The sequence below is a fragment of the Strix aluco genome, chromosome 13, assembly GCF_031877795.1.
Source record: "Strix aluco isolate bStrAlu1 chromosome 13, bStrAlu1.hap1, whole genome shotgun sequence".
In the NCBI taxonomy this organism is placed as follows: domain Eukaryota; kingdom Metazoa; phylum Chordata; class Aves; order Strigiformes; family Strigidae; genus Strix; species Strix aluco.
In genome coordinates, this window is record NC_133943.1 from 13,982,752 (window position 1) to 14,001,335 (window position 18,584).

General features: G+C 36.0%; 1 protein-coding gene across 2 annotated transcripts in view; it reads left to right on the forward strand.

The window, feature by feature from the left end:
- Window positions 1–7,842: 7,842 nt before the first annotated feature.
- The window catches only part of GABRG2 (gamma-aminobutyric acid type A receptor subunit gamma2), a 72,036-nt gene continuing 61,294 nt past the window's right edge, over window positions 7,843–18,584 (forward strand). For both annotated transcript variants that reach the window (XM_074838985.1, XM_074838986.1), the window contains exon 1: window positions 7,843–7,952. In XM_074838985.1, coding sequence (XP_074695086.1) covers window positions 7,846–7,952 — 107 coding nt within the window. In that variant the 5' untranslated portion in view covers window positions 7,843–7,845. The remainder of the gene's footprint in view (window positions 7,953–18,584) is intronic.

Consider the following 18,584-nt stretch of genomic DNA (forward strand, 5'->3'; position numbering starts at 1 on the left):
GGTGTACTACTTCCATTATTGTTTTGGAAGAAGATATCAAAAATCATTTATAATTATACAGAAAGGACATAACATTCTCTTGGCAAGGCTGCCTGTAAGACTTCCAGAGCATAGGCTGAAGAGACCTCAGTAGTCTGGATCTGTTTCTGATGTAGGCATTCCCACTCCACTCAACCTGCACAAAAACATATTTGTGCCCAAATGTGTTCTTACACAAATGGCAGGAAGTTTTTCCTCACGTTTGCTTGGGGACGAGATACTGCCTCGCTGATGGAAATAGACACTGAATATTGCACTCATAGGAAATAATGATACATCAAAATAGATTTTAAGATTATGTAAACTGTCTAAAGGAAATACCAAATCCGGCATGGAAATACAGAGCTTTTTGCTCTGTGTTAGTGAACACCAAGTAAAATGTCAAACCTACACTGTATGTCAGATCAGATTTTCTATACAAAGAGACGACAACCACAAAAAAAGTCAATGAGGCTGGGTCTGATAGAAAGAGTGGCATGTTCTGAATGTTTGCTATAATACAGACATTGGAGACTGGTGTCTTAAAATACTGATGAACAAAATCAAGTTTTGTATTTCTAAATCTCACCTTTTTACTTTTAGATCTCACTTTCCTGGTGTGAGAGAAAATCAGAAACAGCAAAAATATCTTTACTGAGAAAACAGTGATTACAATTGTGAAAACTGACATTCTGAGTTTGAAGTGTTTTCTGTTGAGTAGGACTTTTCTTGCATTAATGAAAAAAAAAGGCTTCACCTCCTTGTGCAAAGTAAGACCTGGACTTAGATAACCATGATGTTATAGACAGCAGTGAAACATGCTCTTAATTCTCATCAAAGTTTGTGAGACTTGAGCTTGAGCTTTATTCTAAGCACACATTTCAAGTTGCTTCCTGTGGCCTCTTGTCAGGAATTTGCAGGCTTTACTCTTCTGAAAAACATATATATTTGTGGAAAAACTGATAAAATAATTCTTTCTGAAAGGAGTAATCACTCTTAAGATAGCCAAGGTTTTTTTCTTGTGCAGAAACGTAGTATCTGGTGTTGATGTTGTTCTTGTTGCATTGGGGAAATTGGGGAAAACTAATAAATGAATGAACCGTGTTTTCCTGGTCTATGAGAACTTTTATTCTTCATCTGGGAATAAAAATAATATTGTAGATGTGCACCATTTAAATGAACAGATTTAGTATCCTCAATGGTGCTATTCTTTTTTGGTAAGAGTAAATAAGAAAAATTCTTAAATTTTTAATTATCCAAAAGCATAAAAAATCATGCTCTATAAGGAAAATTAAAAGATTGAATTGAACACCTAGAGAAAAAATGCAGGACTTTATTCCTCACTTTATCATTCACCTATACCTTAATATAAAATAGAGTGATGGTGAATGCGTCTAATAGAACGGCAAACTGGCCATTAGCAGTATGAAATAATTAATCCTGCCCATTGTGAGTATACACAAATGAAAATATATTTGCAAGCATATTGGTCCATCAAATGTGCTGTTTCTTAGATGATTTCAAGAATAACTGTTTGGTTTTATTCCAATATTCAAGTACCAGAACAAAGTTCTTGAAAAGTACCCTTTCAAAATTATTTCCTCAAATTTCTAATATGTCTTTCCCTTTGGTATTCAGTGCTGCTTCTGTACACATTGTATTTCTTCCTCTCTCATTGCTAAATAGAGAATATACGCAGTTACAAGTTTACTTATGCCATGCAGGTACTGAAAGATAACTTCCACAAGAAGTAGGCAACTAGGCTGTATGACCATTGATCATAATCATATTTGAAACAATTGAACTAAACTCATCCCACTGAAAGTACTTATTATGTGAACAGGGTTCCTTCATTCATCCATGTAAAGATTCTGGCATCATTCCAGAAGTGACAACAGCATTGCCTGTCTGCTATACATCACTCTTAACTCTCAGGAGTGAGAGGCCAACTCTAGCATTCTTGTTTCCCCTTCACCACGGTGCTTGACTACAGGAAGCAGAGACTGCCTTCCTGGGATGGTTTCAAAAGCCACTGGTCTTAAACTTAGAAATTTAGCACAAGATATGGGGAGAAAGCTACAGTTTGAACATAGGGTTTTGACCTAAGCTCTTTATATAGTATAAACACACTCAAAATACTGTGTGCAAGAAACCCTGCTAATACATATGAATATATATATCAATATATGGCTCCTGAGAATCATGCTTTTTTGAAACTCTTGTGGAGCAGAGACTTCTCTTAGACATTAATAAAACTGTTCAGAAAACAATTATTGTGTTCCTCAAAGTATCTTATGGTGATTTCTTCACATAAGAATTTAGTGTAGTGAAACTGGGTCATCCAGGTTATATTTCAGGATAAGAAAGCTTTCTCAGGTCAGTGGCAGGGAGATGGGGAATGCAGTTTGCTGAAAGAGTTTTATGATAAGAGAATCTTAGATGTTTACAGCACAAAATAGCATTTGTTAAGTCTGTTGCTGGCAGGAGCTTGTAAATCTAAGTACAGTGAGAGAGCTCTTAGCCAAAAACTTGTTTTCTTTACTGTTTTAGCACAAGATCAAAGCATATGAACAAACACAGTATTTTGGGTTTGTGTTTTGGTTGTATTTAGGCTACCAGCATTTCTTGTAAGTCAAATACTCAGAAAGTGATTGCTTGGAATAGAAACCTCATGAAACAGTTTAAATAAAAATCTTTCTGAAAAAATATTAACTTTGCACAAAAACTTGAAGTACCACTGTATACATATTTTAGAAAATAATTCCCAATTTTTTCTTGTTAAGCTCTAAAATAATTCCTTAAAAAGTAATTTCACAAGCAGCACAAGATTCTGATTTTTTAAAAAATGAATTAAGTTGAATCCTCTAAGAAGTTAGTTTCAGCTTGATGGTTTTATTTAAAGAATTATTATTTTTGCCTTTTTAGTTTTATTTTTTCTTTTATTCTGACAGCTCAAGTGAACCATCTTAATTCTAATAAATAGCACTGAAATAATGCTTAAATGATACCTTTTCAGTTAAATAACAATATCCACCTGGAGTCCTACTTTGCCAGTCTAGAATATCCATATTCTACACAATGATATGCAATTTGTCTGACTCATCCAATATTTACCATGGAATAGTAGCAATGAGATTCAATATTAAGAAGTGACTATTTTTAGTTATATAACAATAAATAATTAGATTTAAGTTACATTTGCCAAAATAGACAGATCTGTATTTGGATACATGATGCACTATAGTTTTGAATTCATCTACTTACTACTGATATGTATGTATAAATTAGTGTTGTTGCAATAATGTTCAGTTAGGCTTGATTAAAAAAACTCTTTGAAAGGCCCAGACTTCATGTCCATTAAGAAGTCAATAAACATCTCTAAACTACAATTTTAGTCTAGCACCGAGAGCACATTTTATTCAGTCCACCTCCATACCACTCCTTCACAAAATATCTGTATTTTGTGCACATGAATTAAAGGAAAACACACACACGCCCTTCCATATACAACCACAAAAACATATGTACATTAATAAATGTACAAAAACATGAGCTACCTTTCTCCTAGGAGTTTTGCAAGATTCATTTTTAGTTGTTTCCATTTTTTAATATACATTTATACCCCTATTGATGAGCAGAAAATATATTTGAAGATCGGCCATGGGAAAAGTGAGAGATTGTATCAAATCCTAGAACTCCACCTAAGAAATATTTTATATTGGATTATATTTTCCTCAGGAATTCAGTATTAATATATTTCCCCAAGAGTAGAATGTGCTAGGACAGTCTTGGAGGAAACCAAAATAGTATCAATGTTATTGTTACTACTATAAAATCTATATTTTTTTATATATATATAACTAGGTTATTTTATTTCTGAATAAAAATAATTTGAAATATTGCATGTATTTTTCTAAGCATCAAAACATCACTTAATATGTAATTAACAGTCTCCTAAATCATCACTAGACAATTTAGCTACCTAGACATTTCCTTCTTTTGTCTTTAGGAAACCATCCTGAACATGACCCATAAAAACCAGTTACCTCTTACCCAAATCTTATGCCATTTGAGAGATAGTGAACTTAGCATTTTATTTTTGTTTTTTGTCTAAAGCACACAAGGAGTTACAAGCTGAAACAGAAAACTTCCAGGTACGAACATGTGATAAAAGAAAAAATAAAAAGTAATCTTTTTTGTGGGTAACTTAGCAGTATATTGACATTGACAGTGTCCTTTTTTTATACCTTTTCTATCTTTTATAATACTTTTACTTTTGCATTTACTTTTTCACATATCTTTTGTCTTCTTTATTAATGTATGATGTAATATTTAATACACAAGAAAAAATAATTTTAGAGTAATGAAGAGCCATGGTTTTTGGGGGCTTAAAGATACAAACACCTTGGGAAATCAATGGGAGCTGAGAATGTCCTTGTACATGGACAAGCCATCTGCCAAAGTATAGTAAGATACTCCTGTGAATATTATTCTGGTCTGGTATAGAATGTATGTTTTTGGAACAATCACATCTGTGTTTAATTATTCTTCATGAGACATTTTTTCCATGAAAAAACTTGAAGTCATTTGTGGTAAAGATACCACATTTCTGCTCAGGGGCAAATTTCTATGTGGGTTTGGTTTACCACACAAAAGGTGTCAGGAAGGCATTTCATACTAGGCAGTGTCCTCATGTAAATTTGGTCCTTTGTGATAATTTATTATGATGGAATTCTAAAACATCACTGTCTGACCCCAGCTTGTGGTCACAAAAAGCAGAACCCTATGCTTCAAAGACAACATGTGTTCAAATATAAAACAGCCTATTGGATTTTTGTTTTCTGTGACAGTTAGATCTGCTATGGATAAACAAGTTTTTTCCCAGCAAAGGTTATCATCATAACTAGAGATTATAATATTGAAATGCATTAAGCATAAAACCTCGTTTTGCTTCCTCTTCCTTCAGGCCAAGGTTGCAGAGAACTGCAAAGACAATTTTGCATTTGAAAGTATTACAGCCAAAATTGTTATTGCTTGATTATTGGTGGATAAGTTTTATGTATCTAAATGATGTTAGCTCTGATATCTACTATCTAGGAGCACTGAAAATCCTGACTTGGCTTTTATGTGGTCCACTGCCTGTATCAGGCCGAAGACCCTAATTCCCACTACCTAAACTGGTGCCTAAATGTCAGTTGCACACATCTGAAAATAAAATTAAAGTACTTGCATCTGAGATGAAAAATTGATCATAGAAAAACTGATCATAAAATGATGATGCAAGTTTTAATATGCAGAACAATCTACACAATCTTCAGTGTATGCTTGTCCATCAAAACCCACTGATATCCAATTAACAATGTGAATAGAAGTTACAGCTAATAAAATACCTACAGGAATAATATTATCAATGGGCTATGTCTCTGTACATCTTAAGGAACTCTAAGCAGTCAAGGATTAGTATTACAGTACCTAACTCCCTTTGACACACCCTCTATGTGATGGGAAGCCTGAAAAAAACCTCTTAAGATTTGACACCAACAGTTTCTTCTTCTATTGTAGACCCCTTGCCTCTCTCAAGAATAATGAGCTGAACCTCTGGAGTGAAACTGCATAACAATATTGCAGGCAGTCCAGGAACTATTTTCAGACAAGGATGTGAAACATTTTGCTATGGGACCAATTTCAGTAAATAAAGTGCAATGTAAAGCTGATATTCCCTATATTACAGCAGACATAGTTGCTGTAGGTAAGACAATAACTATTTGCACAGTTCAAATTCTTAGCTATCAACAATTTTGATTTCCTCATCAAAATACACACAGCACTGTTAACCTTCAAAGGAATGTTTTGATAACTGATGAGATTACAGCATTAACATCACAGAAGTGTCATTTTCACATGTAATGAAGTGAACCACAAGCCAATATTTGAATATTCATACCTATGTGTGTGTACATATATATACTGAGAGAAAGACAGGGAGAGAATTCGGAATATTTTATATATTTCTGAAGTGACTGTATTCATGATTTGTTGAAGTGACTTAATTAAGAATAGGACCATTGACTGGAAATATTAAGAACCAGGTTCATAATTTGTTACTTTGTTTGGAAACACTGATAAAAATACAGTGAATGTTAGATATGGGCTTGACTTACCACAGAACTACCCAGGGGCCAAGATGTATTTCATTCAGATAATAACATCGATCTATCGCTTAGTGTTGTAGTTAAATACATCGTGTTTGGAAATGAAAAAAAATAGCTTGATAGCTGAAGGCTGGATCCATGTTTTTTGAGACTCTGGGACAGCAACTACTGTAACTATCTATTTTTGATGGATAAACTTCATTCTGCATTTGGACATTGGGAATTACCAGACTGCCTTGGGTATTGGCAAGTTTGAGCAGGATCCAAGTGTCCAATTTGGTTCAGACTAGACTCAGTCCAAAGAGAAAATTTGATGCTTTTATTCTATTAGAAGCATTTCACTTTCTCTCTATTTAAGTGTTCTTTAAAAGAATTATTTCTTTATTTCTCCCATGAGTTTTAGAAAGATGGGCTTTGAATTGAAACAGTGTGAGGTCACAACTCCCAGTTTCTGATGATTATGTTTGCACATCAATCTCCCATTTTATAAACAGCACTGAGGAGGCTTCATGCTGTCTATATTTGTTTTGGTTTTAGGCAGAAAAAGTTGGGGAGATAAAAAATTTGTTATTGTAGGTCATGGTCCAAGTACCTGTTTTAGACTGAGGTGCTTTTACTTTGGGAAATCATGAGATTCCCTGATTTTTTTACTTCACTAGTAGCTGCTAAATTGCATTTTTGGACAATGGAATTTGGGATTCTGGTTCCAAAATTTGGCAAGGTCCAGCTTTTATACCGATCTAGTGTTTCCCCTCTGGCCAGGAAGCATTTCCTGTGCCTGTATAGCCTGATTTTATTAGGGGGAGGGAAGATAAAAACCTTGCATATTCCCCCTAATCCTATCACACACTAAATCACCTCATTCATACGGACTCCACCAATGCTGCTTTCCCCATTTCCTGAGTTACTTAGCAACAACCATCCCTCCCTTTTCCACTCCCCCATCCATCCTTTCATTTTTTTTCCCTTTGCAATCACGATTTCCAGGCTGTTTAGAAAAATGAGGATGCTCAGCAGCATAGGGCAAGCTTTTCCTTCCAACCTCCCTTTTCATGCCTGCCAAATCCTTCTCGCCTCCAAAATGAAAATCCAGGCTGCCTGCATATGTGTAATCAAAGGTTAAAAAGCACCCCGGCTGACACCACGCATGTGTTAATCTGTGCTGCAGCAGAGTGCATCATTTCCACTTTGACCTCAGAGTTAATCTGCATTCAGGCAGAAGCTCCATTGCTTTATTCTTTCTTTTCTATTCTTTTCTCTCGTTTACTCTTTCTATTGCTTAATTGGATTTTGTTGCATGCGTGTGAACGGTTCTGTAAATGTATGCATGTGTATGTATTTCTTCTTTCCTTGACTGCTTTTATTCAGTGAGTGTCTGTGGCTTTGTTTTTTTTTTCTTTTCTCCCCATTATATTATTCCCCTAGATTTGGAAGCTGCTGCCTGCTGCCTGAGCTGACGTTTTCTGATTATATCTGCAAAGGGCTTGTGCAGATCTAATTTCTGTCCCCCTGCATATTAATTCCTGCAGCTGGGCGCAATGTATCATCCCACTGACGGGACCTGGTAGGGAGGGGGGAGAACCACTACCAAAAAAAAATTAAAGAAGGGGACGGATCCATCTGCAACCAAGAGGAAAGGGGAAAAAACTGGGGAGGGGGGGGGGGAGAAAAAGAGATGATTCCTCCAAATCCAACAAGCCTGGGGAGCACTGCATTCTTGAATCCTGCATTTTCTCTCAAAATGATGGTGTGGGCACTTCTGTTCCTCTCTCTCATCCAGTGGTAAGATGTGCTTTCTGATTCTGTTTCTGTTTGCGGGGCGGGGGGGGTGGGGGGAGAGAGGGAGGGCTGGGGGGTGAAGAATCTGTTTGCAAATTTGCAGAGCTGTGGTGAGAATGCCGAAGGTTTGGGTAGCGGCATTACATTCATCTATCTCCTAGCAGCTGAGATCTTACAATGTTTTATTTCTCTTACAATTGTTGTCGCTCTGAAATGGACAGGGAGGGTAAGCAGCGGGTGTGTATGATGGTGGTACATGCCGGGTGTTTCATAGAATTTATGCCATATTAGCAAAGCCTTTTATCTCTGAATTATTGTTTGCTACAGTGCATGGAGTTATAATACAGCTGTGTTTTGTGGGCAGAATGTCAGTGCATTCATGCTTGTTTTCACCTAAGCAGCCCCATCATGGCTGTGCCTGGGCTGTGGGCTCCGGAGCGCTGTACGTGTGTTCCGTCCGTGAGGAGCCGGTGCAAGGATTCGGGACCAAGGACAGGGATGCAGATCTCTGCACAACCCTCCCGAGGCAGGCAGCCAGGTGCTGCCTGCATCTCCCACTTACGGAAATGCTTTTAATACTGATAGAACAAGCAGTGGGATGTAATAGTGTTCGCTGATCATATGAGATGACTGTTTACAACAGCATTTACCCCCCACCCTGACACATGTACTGTTTGAAGACAACCTGTGCATGCTGCATATGTGTATTGTACACATAAATGTAAAGAAGTAAAAATCTTAGCAGAGGAAGGAGTTTATGTGTAGATGAGTAGAAAGTAGAGGGGGGAGTGAGTATTGCTGCAGTGCCAAGCATTACGCTGAACCAGACATTCTTGCAAAAAAATTGTGGACTGTGCATTTAACAGGTTAGATGAGAAAGTAGCATTGCATTGTGAAGTGCCTGGCCTTTCAAGTGGCAACAGACTTTTCCTCACAGCTGCATAAGCCATGTTGTCATTGATACATTAGAGAAGTTAGTGCCCACTCTTTTCTACTATTAATGCTGTATTCATACAGGCTCCTCATTCAAGTTTACCTTCTTTTTCTCCCCTCTTTTTACCTGGACACTACCATACTAAAAAGTGGGTTATTTCTGTTTGCCTTTCTATTTGCTTAAGAAAAATCAGACTTTGTAGCTGCAGTTGTAGGATTTTAGTTCTAAGTAAAATAAAAGGTCAAAATTATTAGCCAGGGAAAATAAAAGTTGCTGGCTTTTAGAGTAACTTTCCTCACACAAAAAGGACTTGGTGAAGAATTTCTGTGAAAAGAAATTTTAAACGGTTAAAAATGGACTAGAAAGTGAAATAAAGCTTGGTGAGCCTACCACGAGAGATACTTTGTCATTGGGAGTAAGATTACAGGTGTAAGGTATCTCTGATTCTTGCAGAATCATTTATGATTACTGTGTGAATACAGCAATGGAAAATGAGCTTTTGCAGTATTTCATGAACACAGGGTCTCAGATTATTTTGACATAAAACTTCCACTAAAATAATCCCAGATATTTATTTTAACACGCTTCCTTCTTTCCACTCATCTTTCAGAATAACATAGCCCGAGAGGAACTTTGCCAAAATTACTTCATAAGCTTTAAAAGAAACTCTTCATAATGTAAATTAAAGTTTTCTCAGCAAAAGGTTGTTTTCTGTTCATAGCCATCTGATAGCAAAGATGGTTTCCTCTGACAGCTTCCTGACCTCATGATTTTAAAGAATAAACAATATTCAGAGAAACAACATTGAAAAGCTACAAGTAAAGGGGAAAATTACCCTTAGTGCTTTACAAAAGTATTTTAAATTAGTCAACATTCAGACACAATTTGAATTCTAATAATCAGGACACTTTTCTCCCTCTGTTCTGGAAGAAACTTTACTATCAGTTTTGGAAACTCATGGACCAAGACACAGTTAGAAAAGTTGAACTTAGATACCATTTATTTATAGCCAGGATGAAAGGTTTTTTTGTTAAAAACTCAAACACTTCAGAAGGAAGGCAATATAATTGTATTATGTCACTTGCCTTGGACACTGAAATTCTGAAAGGCCGATGCAACTGAACACTAACATATGTGCTCCATATTATGCATGTGAATAAATGTGTTGACATCAATCAGAACACACACAAATGTTTAAGTATTTGCAGAATTTGATCAAAGTAACTGAACACATAAAAATTGATTACCAGTATTGTACAGAAGTTTTTCCCTTATTAATACAAAAAATTACTATATAGAGAAATTGTCGCAAAATTGTTGATATTTAGAAGATCAGAGAAAGTTAAAGCATCATTCAGGCATTAATGGCAGTAGCTAAAATTCTGGCATTGACTTCAGCAAACCATGATTTGAATGAACTCAGAACAAATGCCATATTCCAGCACTGCAGTATTTCACCTGTACAACAATTTTATGTGTTAGTTTTATTACATGCACAGAGTACATCCTTACAAATGTGCACACTAAAGTTTTAGGAAGTGCTTTCTTCCAATTTGTTTCTTGACATTCATAACTGTACTGCAAACTTCTTGCATGAAGTTCCACCACCACCTTATCACTCAGACTAGTATAACAGCATAGTGCAGTCCATCATATTGACTGAAGCTGTGTTTCAGTGCAAATGAGTCAAACTAAACTCCAAATTTCTGAAAATTGTGCATCAAAATCATGGGGTTTAGAAACACTTTAAAAATGTAAATAAAATAGTTTGATATTTGCACACTTCAATATGGGGTTTAATTGGAAATAAGTATTTGATTACACTTATTGAACATGTAATAGATAATTAACACGTTACATGTAATAGAGCTCACTCACCAACAAAGTTTCGGATAGATTTAAAGCTATACTCCACACACTATTTACATGTAAGTTTTATTAGTTATTTCTGCATAGTCCTTAGCTTTAACAAATTGTCATCAAAAATCATATGAACACAGTGCAAAGTAATGTCCAGATGTGAAATGTTGGACACTAGCTACTTTTACTTTTTCACTCGTTAGTGCCTAAATAGTGTCATGGCAATGTTTCTGTGCTGCAGCTAGATACCTAAAAATGAAAATTGTCAAGACTGATCAGAAGAAAGCATAAATAAAGCAATCATTTTAGCACCAAAATACTTCAGTGCATATGTCAATATATGTATTTTTACTAGTAAATTACTGAACATGGGAGTAAATAAAATTGTTTTGTTCTTGCAAAACACTAGCAATGTCAGTTGGGTTCCTGCACTGTGAGATAAGTGATATAGTAACAATGATTAAAAGAGGCATGAATATCACTGAGCTGAACAGTCATTTAGAATTACTGTAAAGGTTGCTAACATCAGTTTGGTATTAATTCTGTGGCTTTAGTTATTCGTACACTAGCTTCCAACAGTATCACACAGTGTGTAGCACTAATATTAAGTCAGAGGTCCCACTGAAGCCACTTGTAGCATTATTAGAATAAGATGTTGCTCAGCAAGAGACAATTTCTCAACTAACAAGAAATGGTTTCTTTTACAGAAGTGTCATGACAGAAGACATGAATCTAGGTGCTATTAAATGATGACTCTATCCTTGTCTATGATACTATGAAATCGAATAGTTAGTGCTGACTGGCCTATATACTACAGTGCTTGTTTCAGCAGAGCTGAAGCTGTGTGGACACAGGATCTGCACTCGACTTGAACATTTCAGGGGTAGAAAGGAGGGTGAGACTGCTTTTGAGTTTTTCATAGCCTGCTATCAGCTGTAATGCTGGGATACAAACTTGAAACAACTATTATTGTAATAAAAGGACTACTAAAACCACTGATCTAAAGTAGATTTGACCAATTAAGTAAAATTATCACCCTCTCATTACTAATGTCTTGATGGGGCAAAAAGATTACAGACAGTTTCCCTACTTGCAAGTATATAATGATTTGGAGACGTGTATTAAGCCCTTTAACTACTGCTTTAGACTATACCCACCTAATCAAAACCTGCATGCCAAAATTCATGCATTTCAAAATACTCTAATGAATGTGCAAAGTGATGTTAGAAAGTCTTTCAGAAAGTCTGAATCCTTAAAAATCCGAGAAGTGAAACTTCTTAATAAAAAAACTATAGAAACTAAGTACAGTAAAAATAGCTTAGGAAACGAATCTACTCTTTTAGAGTAGTATTTCCCATACGATTCATATTGTACGTCTTCTTCATGGCCATCCAAATCATGCTTTTGGGTCTTAAGTTTAAACTGTTCTTGATTAGTGCTGATCTGGAAAAAAGATCTCATTGATTTGGATTGTGGTCGCATTGTTTTCCTCTTTATGCTACATTTGCTCTGTTGGCATATGTCAAGAAATTCTGCAACAGTTGCACAACAATTTAAAAGGGAAGAAGACTCTGATAGGAGTGAACACATGAAGGGAAAAGAAACAAATGTCTGGTCAAAGGAAACTGAGTCTAAATATCAGTCCCAGTATAATTAAACTCTTATATACTTTCTCTGACACTTTCTCTCACCACTTTCTCCAACAAAGAACTGAATTTTGAATTGAAAGCATGAATTATTAAAGGATTAGATAAAGCATTAGACACAGGTGAGCAGTAACAGGTGCACTTGCATAATTATAGCAAGGTTGATTTTTTTTTTCATATTCTGCCTCTTATGCCTTTTTAGAGTATATCTGTACTGATCAGTACAGTACCTTGCAGAGACAGAATCACAGAGTGGTTTGAGTTGGAAGGGACCTTAAAGATCATCTAGTTCCACCCCCCTGCCATGGGCAGGGACACCTTCCACTAGCCCAGGTTGCTCACAGCCCCGTCCAACCCGGCCTTGAACCCTTCCAGGGAGGGGGCAGCCACAGCTTCTCTGAGCAACCAGAGAATGCGTTCAAGTAGGCTCTAAAGCAGAGGCAATTTTAAGGTCAGTACTTCTGACTGGCACTGTCCTGCAATGTGGAGATGCACTAGCTCATTTGAAGCTAGCTCAGTACCCTGCAGCCTTTCCCTTGTTACGTCCAGCCACTCTAGCTATAAAAGCTCGATATATTACTAGATTCAAAGATTCTATTAGGATGATAATTTGACTTTTTTTTTTAAACATTCAGCAGAATAACTAGAGTGTACTGTGGTTCTCTACTTCATTGGTACAGTCTGAACTGCTGCTTTACAACCTGCTGTACCTGCAGCCCCACTTAAAAGTCTCATACAGAAAAAAAGGTAGATCATGTGAGAGTGGCAGTGAAAAATACAATGCTAGCTGGGGGCTTGCTTAATACGAATTTGGGCTTAGAAAATATACACATTAAAAAAATTATTGACATAGGGATGTTAGAACTGAAGTTTATTTTTTTTTATTTTTCATGATTCATAGCCTATCTAGTGTTGTACCTTTTTTATGGACATTTATTGCAATATAAATTCCCTTTAACACAGACGGTAAGGCTTGATTGCCTATTTTCCCAGTTATGTCTGCTAAGAAATCAACACCCTATCCTATACCTAATGCTGAAAATCTCAGCAGTTTTAGGAATCTCCTCACATGATGGGCCTAGTTTTATCCTCTCAGTGATCTCTGACCCACTGAAGTCAGTCTGTTGCTGAAGGAAAAGCCAGAACCTATACAGTATTAATTCTTACAGGTAGTTATATGTTCATAAGTAAGAACTGGGAAATAACCCAAAGTTAAATTATAACTCAGTAAGAATCTTCAAGAAGTGTTTCTTACACTGCATAATGCTTTTACTTTTTGCAGAAAGCTCTCAACCTACATTCCAGCTAACTGATTTACAATACCTCTAAAGACTTTTTTTCTTCATTCCATCTTTTTTATTCGATATAGAAGATTAGCTTGAACTTTACACTCCACTTCAACCCACAGACTGTAATGTAAATTGATCTTAAGTGGCACACAGGTTTTGTCCTGAGCCCCTGGACATAAAGGAATTTCTCCACTCAAGAACAGAGCTTGTTTTCTGTGAATGGAAGTCCTGAACAAGAACTAGGGAGACTTTGTGGCAGTAAAAGAGACATGTTTTTTTATCTCTTTTTAGAAAAGATATGACAAGTGATGATAGAAATAGTTGTCCAGGTAACTTCACTGGAAGTAGTTGTATGCTTCTGGGTTCAAAGGTGGAGGTTGTTTACTTAGAACAAGATACATTCATTATATGATGCATAAAAAGACTGCAGAAAGTACCAGGAAAGAACCATAAATTGCAGAAAAAAAGTCCATCACCATAGTCAGGTAACTATATTTATTATTAGGTACGGAAGAGCCCGTTTCATAGAATGAGACTAAAACCAAACTTATTCAGCACTTACGAAATTAGGGACTACAATTGCCCCGAGTGAATATATCCAAAGCACAAAAAACAGGGTGAAGAGCTATTTTAGCTGAAGGGGAGATGAGAAAGGAACAGCATAAAGTGTAAAATTCTAAATGCACTAATTTTTCTAGACTTTAGACTCAATACAATGAGTGACTTCTGATGACTTAAAACTTAACATTCATTGCCTGCTTCCTTTTGATACTGGGTTATAGCCCAAATTGTCACGATGCTAATAAAAAGCATACCATGAGAGCCTGGATTCACCTAGTGTGCACACCTGTAGAGGCGTATTGTCTTTAAAGGCATTTTATTTAGGTGAGGTCCTGGCTCAGAAGAGCTCCGGTGCAGTAAGTAGGAGCTTTCCTGTTGTCTGAACTGGGTCCAGTTTCTATTTGTGATGTCCAGAAGTAACCTGCTTGTTTGATTCGTCCAATTAAGAAGAAATTCAGCTTTGCACTAAACCAGAAGGTGGAGAAAACGGCATTTCATTTTATCTTTGGAAACAAGAAAATAATATTACTTGCTTTTAAACTTGTCATATGAAGTGGTTAGAAATTCATTTATATCAGAATGTGTAACCATCTCCTTCAATGTGAGAAATTTACAAAAAACTATCTTTTTTTTTCATCCATATGAAAAAAGAGTGGGAAGAGGGAGATAGTGGGTACATATTTTCACAAGTCCCAGCACCTGCCAACTGGCTGAAACAAACTGAGGTAAAAGAGGGGCGAAGGTGGTAGGTTGAAGAAAGCTATTGAGAGAACAGTGAGGATTACATCTAGTGTGATTCGGGGGTATTTGTATAGTTGACAGGAAATTAATATGCGAGTCTTGTCAGACTGAATATTGGGTATTCAGTCTGACACACGGTGATATCCTCTTATTTATATAACTGGGTAATATTTTTAACACAGCTACTGTCAAAAAAGGGAGGCTTTAATGCTGCTGAAAACCACCAGTGACTGCATAAGCAGAAGAGAAATATAGCAAACACCTTCCCATGTAAATGACTACCTCAGCTGCATAATCTTTCTTCATGTGATGTCCTAAGCAACATGGAAAAAAGCTGACTACAGAAGCATTACTTCTTTTCTCTTATATAAAGGGCATAGAGCACCCAATGAAACTATCATTGTCTGCCTGAAAACCTATGAAAATGGTTTTCTTTCTAATCAGTGAGGTAATGCAAAGCCCAAAGATTTACATAGATTCAAAACGAAGAAAAATACTTCAAAGTCCATTAAACTCAGTGGTAACATTTCGTTACAGGAAATCTCTAGCTGCATGTTTCTCAAGCGGAGAGCTTTTATCAGGGAAGCATCATTATACTCTTGCCCTGATCTTTTGCTCTTAGCTTCCACTATTGACATCTGCCAGATGCAAAATATGTGGTACAATATATAGCTGATGTAACCCAGAGTAATCATTACATTATGATTACTGCAAAGTTATAGCAGATAATAGAACTTCAGTAATTTATACAAGAACCTCAAATCAACAAATGATTAAGGAGAAAATCACTAATGTGTAAGTCAGATTTTCTTGTCTACAGGATCAGTTCTATTTTTTCAGATTTAGTGGAAGGACATTTTCACACATATTCAGTAAAGTACAACACAATGCGTAGGCCTAGCTGTGAAATTTGGCCATTGTATATGAAACTAAATATTACTTTTACAAGATAGAACTTTCATCTGTTTGGAGACAGCCAGCAAAACATTAAAGAAATAGCATTTTTACAAAACCTAAGCCAACATATACAGATTATTACCAAAAATAAAACATCAATATACAGAAAAAAGCTGGTTTAAAAAAATGAAGGATAATAATGGGCATTTGGAAAGAACGGAACTAGAAGAAGATATCTACTTTTTATGCTTGCATTAGCTCTTTCCAAATGAAGCATGTAATCATGTATGAAATTGTATGTTTTACTGAATGTCATCCTGGACTTTGGTGTGAACTCTTACGGTGAGAGGCTAGCTTTTTTCTGAGCTATTTATCAACTTAAGCTTTTTGAATACTCCATATTCTACAGAAAAATACCTATGGTTCTATACATTGATGAGAAATGCATCTTAAAGAGGATCTCATGCATACCCCAAATAACATTCTGACAGAATTCCCTGGAAAACAGTGGGTGATATGAGAAAATGAATGTTTTCCTTCAGTAGTGATTCAACATTATATTGTGTAACACAAATAGCGTGTTTTGGTCATATGAAGCTTTTGTTAATCTGTAGTAAAATATCTTCAGATCTAAACAGAAATCTGCTTGCTGCAACAGATTGAGGATTATCTACAGAATTCCACTTTCATTTAATTCCCTTATTTTTCAAGAGAGAGAAAAAGATAGAAGGAGGAAGAATGAAAAAGACAACAATTAAGCACAATTAATATTAATGAGATCATGTTAGAAAGCTTTATGAAACTAATCAATATATTATTCAATATATTATTAAGTGATAATGCACTTCTGAGACCTACTGATCTATACAAATGTTTGATAAAGCTGGAAAAAGTGTGTCACCAAACCAGCATGAATTATACTCATAAGGTCAGATAAAGAGATCAGTCATCTCTTGGCCATCTTATGAAAGGGTGGTATAGGATGTACTCTGCTTTTCCTCTCCAAAAACTGATGAAGACACAAAAGACTTCATGCTGTAGATTAACACTAAAAAGGTTTCAATCAGGTATACAGCAGATACTGATTCAGGCAAAGGAGAACAGCTCATCAAGGAGCCTGCAATCATCTTTCCTCTTCAGCTATTCTGAACAACATCTCTGGTTTTCACTTTTACAGGCCTAAGAGCCATTCTTCCAAAGTTTAGGCATTCAAACTGCTTCCGTGTGTAGAAAAGTCATCACCTGATCCAAAAAAATCAGTAACAAAATTCTATATGCAGATCATTAGCTCATGCTTATTTGTGGTAATGGCCAATATTTTTGAAACAATTGTGAAACCATTGCCAAAACAGATATCACACCAAAGGCAAAGAAGCACACATATCTCAGTGAATGAAGAATGCCACCAAATAATTGATATACAATTAAAATTACAGTCAGCTTGACTTTCTATGGATGATATCACTGATAACTCTTAGAATTACTTAATACAGAGAGTAAGGACTTCAGCTATGAGCCCAGAAAGGCTGTACAGTTACTGTGAATAGGAGGCAGAACTGCAGAAGATATGGAAGCGAATTATGAAGGCTGGAATTATACAGCATTTTTAACATAGCGACAAGAAGCCTGCTATTACTTCAACAGGAAACCAGTGCAGGGATTCAGAAAGATGAGCTATTATGATCAAATTAACAAAGATGACAAATGCAGGGCAACTCTTTGCATGAAGTGAAGATAGCCTGCGTATACGTTTTGGAAGTTAGAGGCAAGGGAAATGTCACACTCAAATGAGAACAGAAGTGAAAAAGCTGGTAGTAGCTCCCAGTTATGAAGTAAAAGGAGAGAGAAGCAGACAAAGTAACTCCCTTACCACAATAAGTAACTGTGGTTGGAGGAGTGGTCATGCTGTAAGATGACATGGAAAAAAAGATGAGGTGTGTGGTCCTCGTAATAATATCTGCGCTGCCAAGAACTGTCTTAGCAGCTGAACTTGAAGACTGTAAAACCACCTTTTGGCTTCTATATACATAACTGAAATGATAAATTTTGTTCCCACAGCCTGTGAGGGCTGTGAACCCAAATATGTTAGAGTATTAAAATTTGATTTTGTAACATAGTAAAGGAATCACTATTTTCTTGGAAGGTACGGATTTGGAAGACGTCAAGGTTACCAGTGGTAAAACACTTGGAGTTTAGAATACAATCACAAATATTGCTGCTCTTTTAATGATCCAAAATAATTAACTAGTATCAAAGATGCATTGCACTGAATAAACATACTGGATATTTGTAAGCTCTTTGGGGCAAGGACAATCAACATTACATCAATAACATTTTTTTTTCCATTTTATTTCCCTAGTTTATAAAGGAAATGCTAAAAAACCCACTAAGCTGCTTTAAAGATTTAAAGCATGCACTTAAAATAACTTAAAACCTTAATAAAGTTCTAATGCAGCACATAAGATTAAAGTAACCACAAATCTTTAGGGCCAAATTCTTAACTTTTAAGTCCAGCATAACTAATAAGGCTCTGAACACCATATTTAAGAGGCAACGGTGAGCAACATGAAAATATTCTTCTCTGCCACTGGTTATTGTGATACAGATTTACAACGCTGTCTCCTTGATATTAAAAGGTTGTAAGATACCTCTATTTCACCCAGGTAAGGATGGTGTTTCTTTCTTCTCATAACATTCCACCACTGCC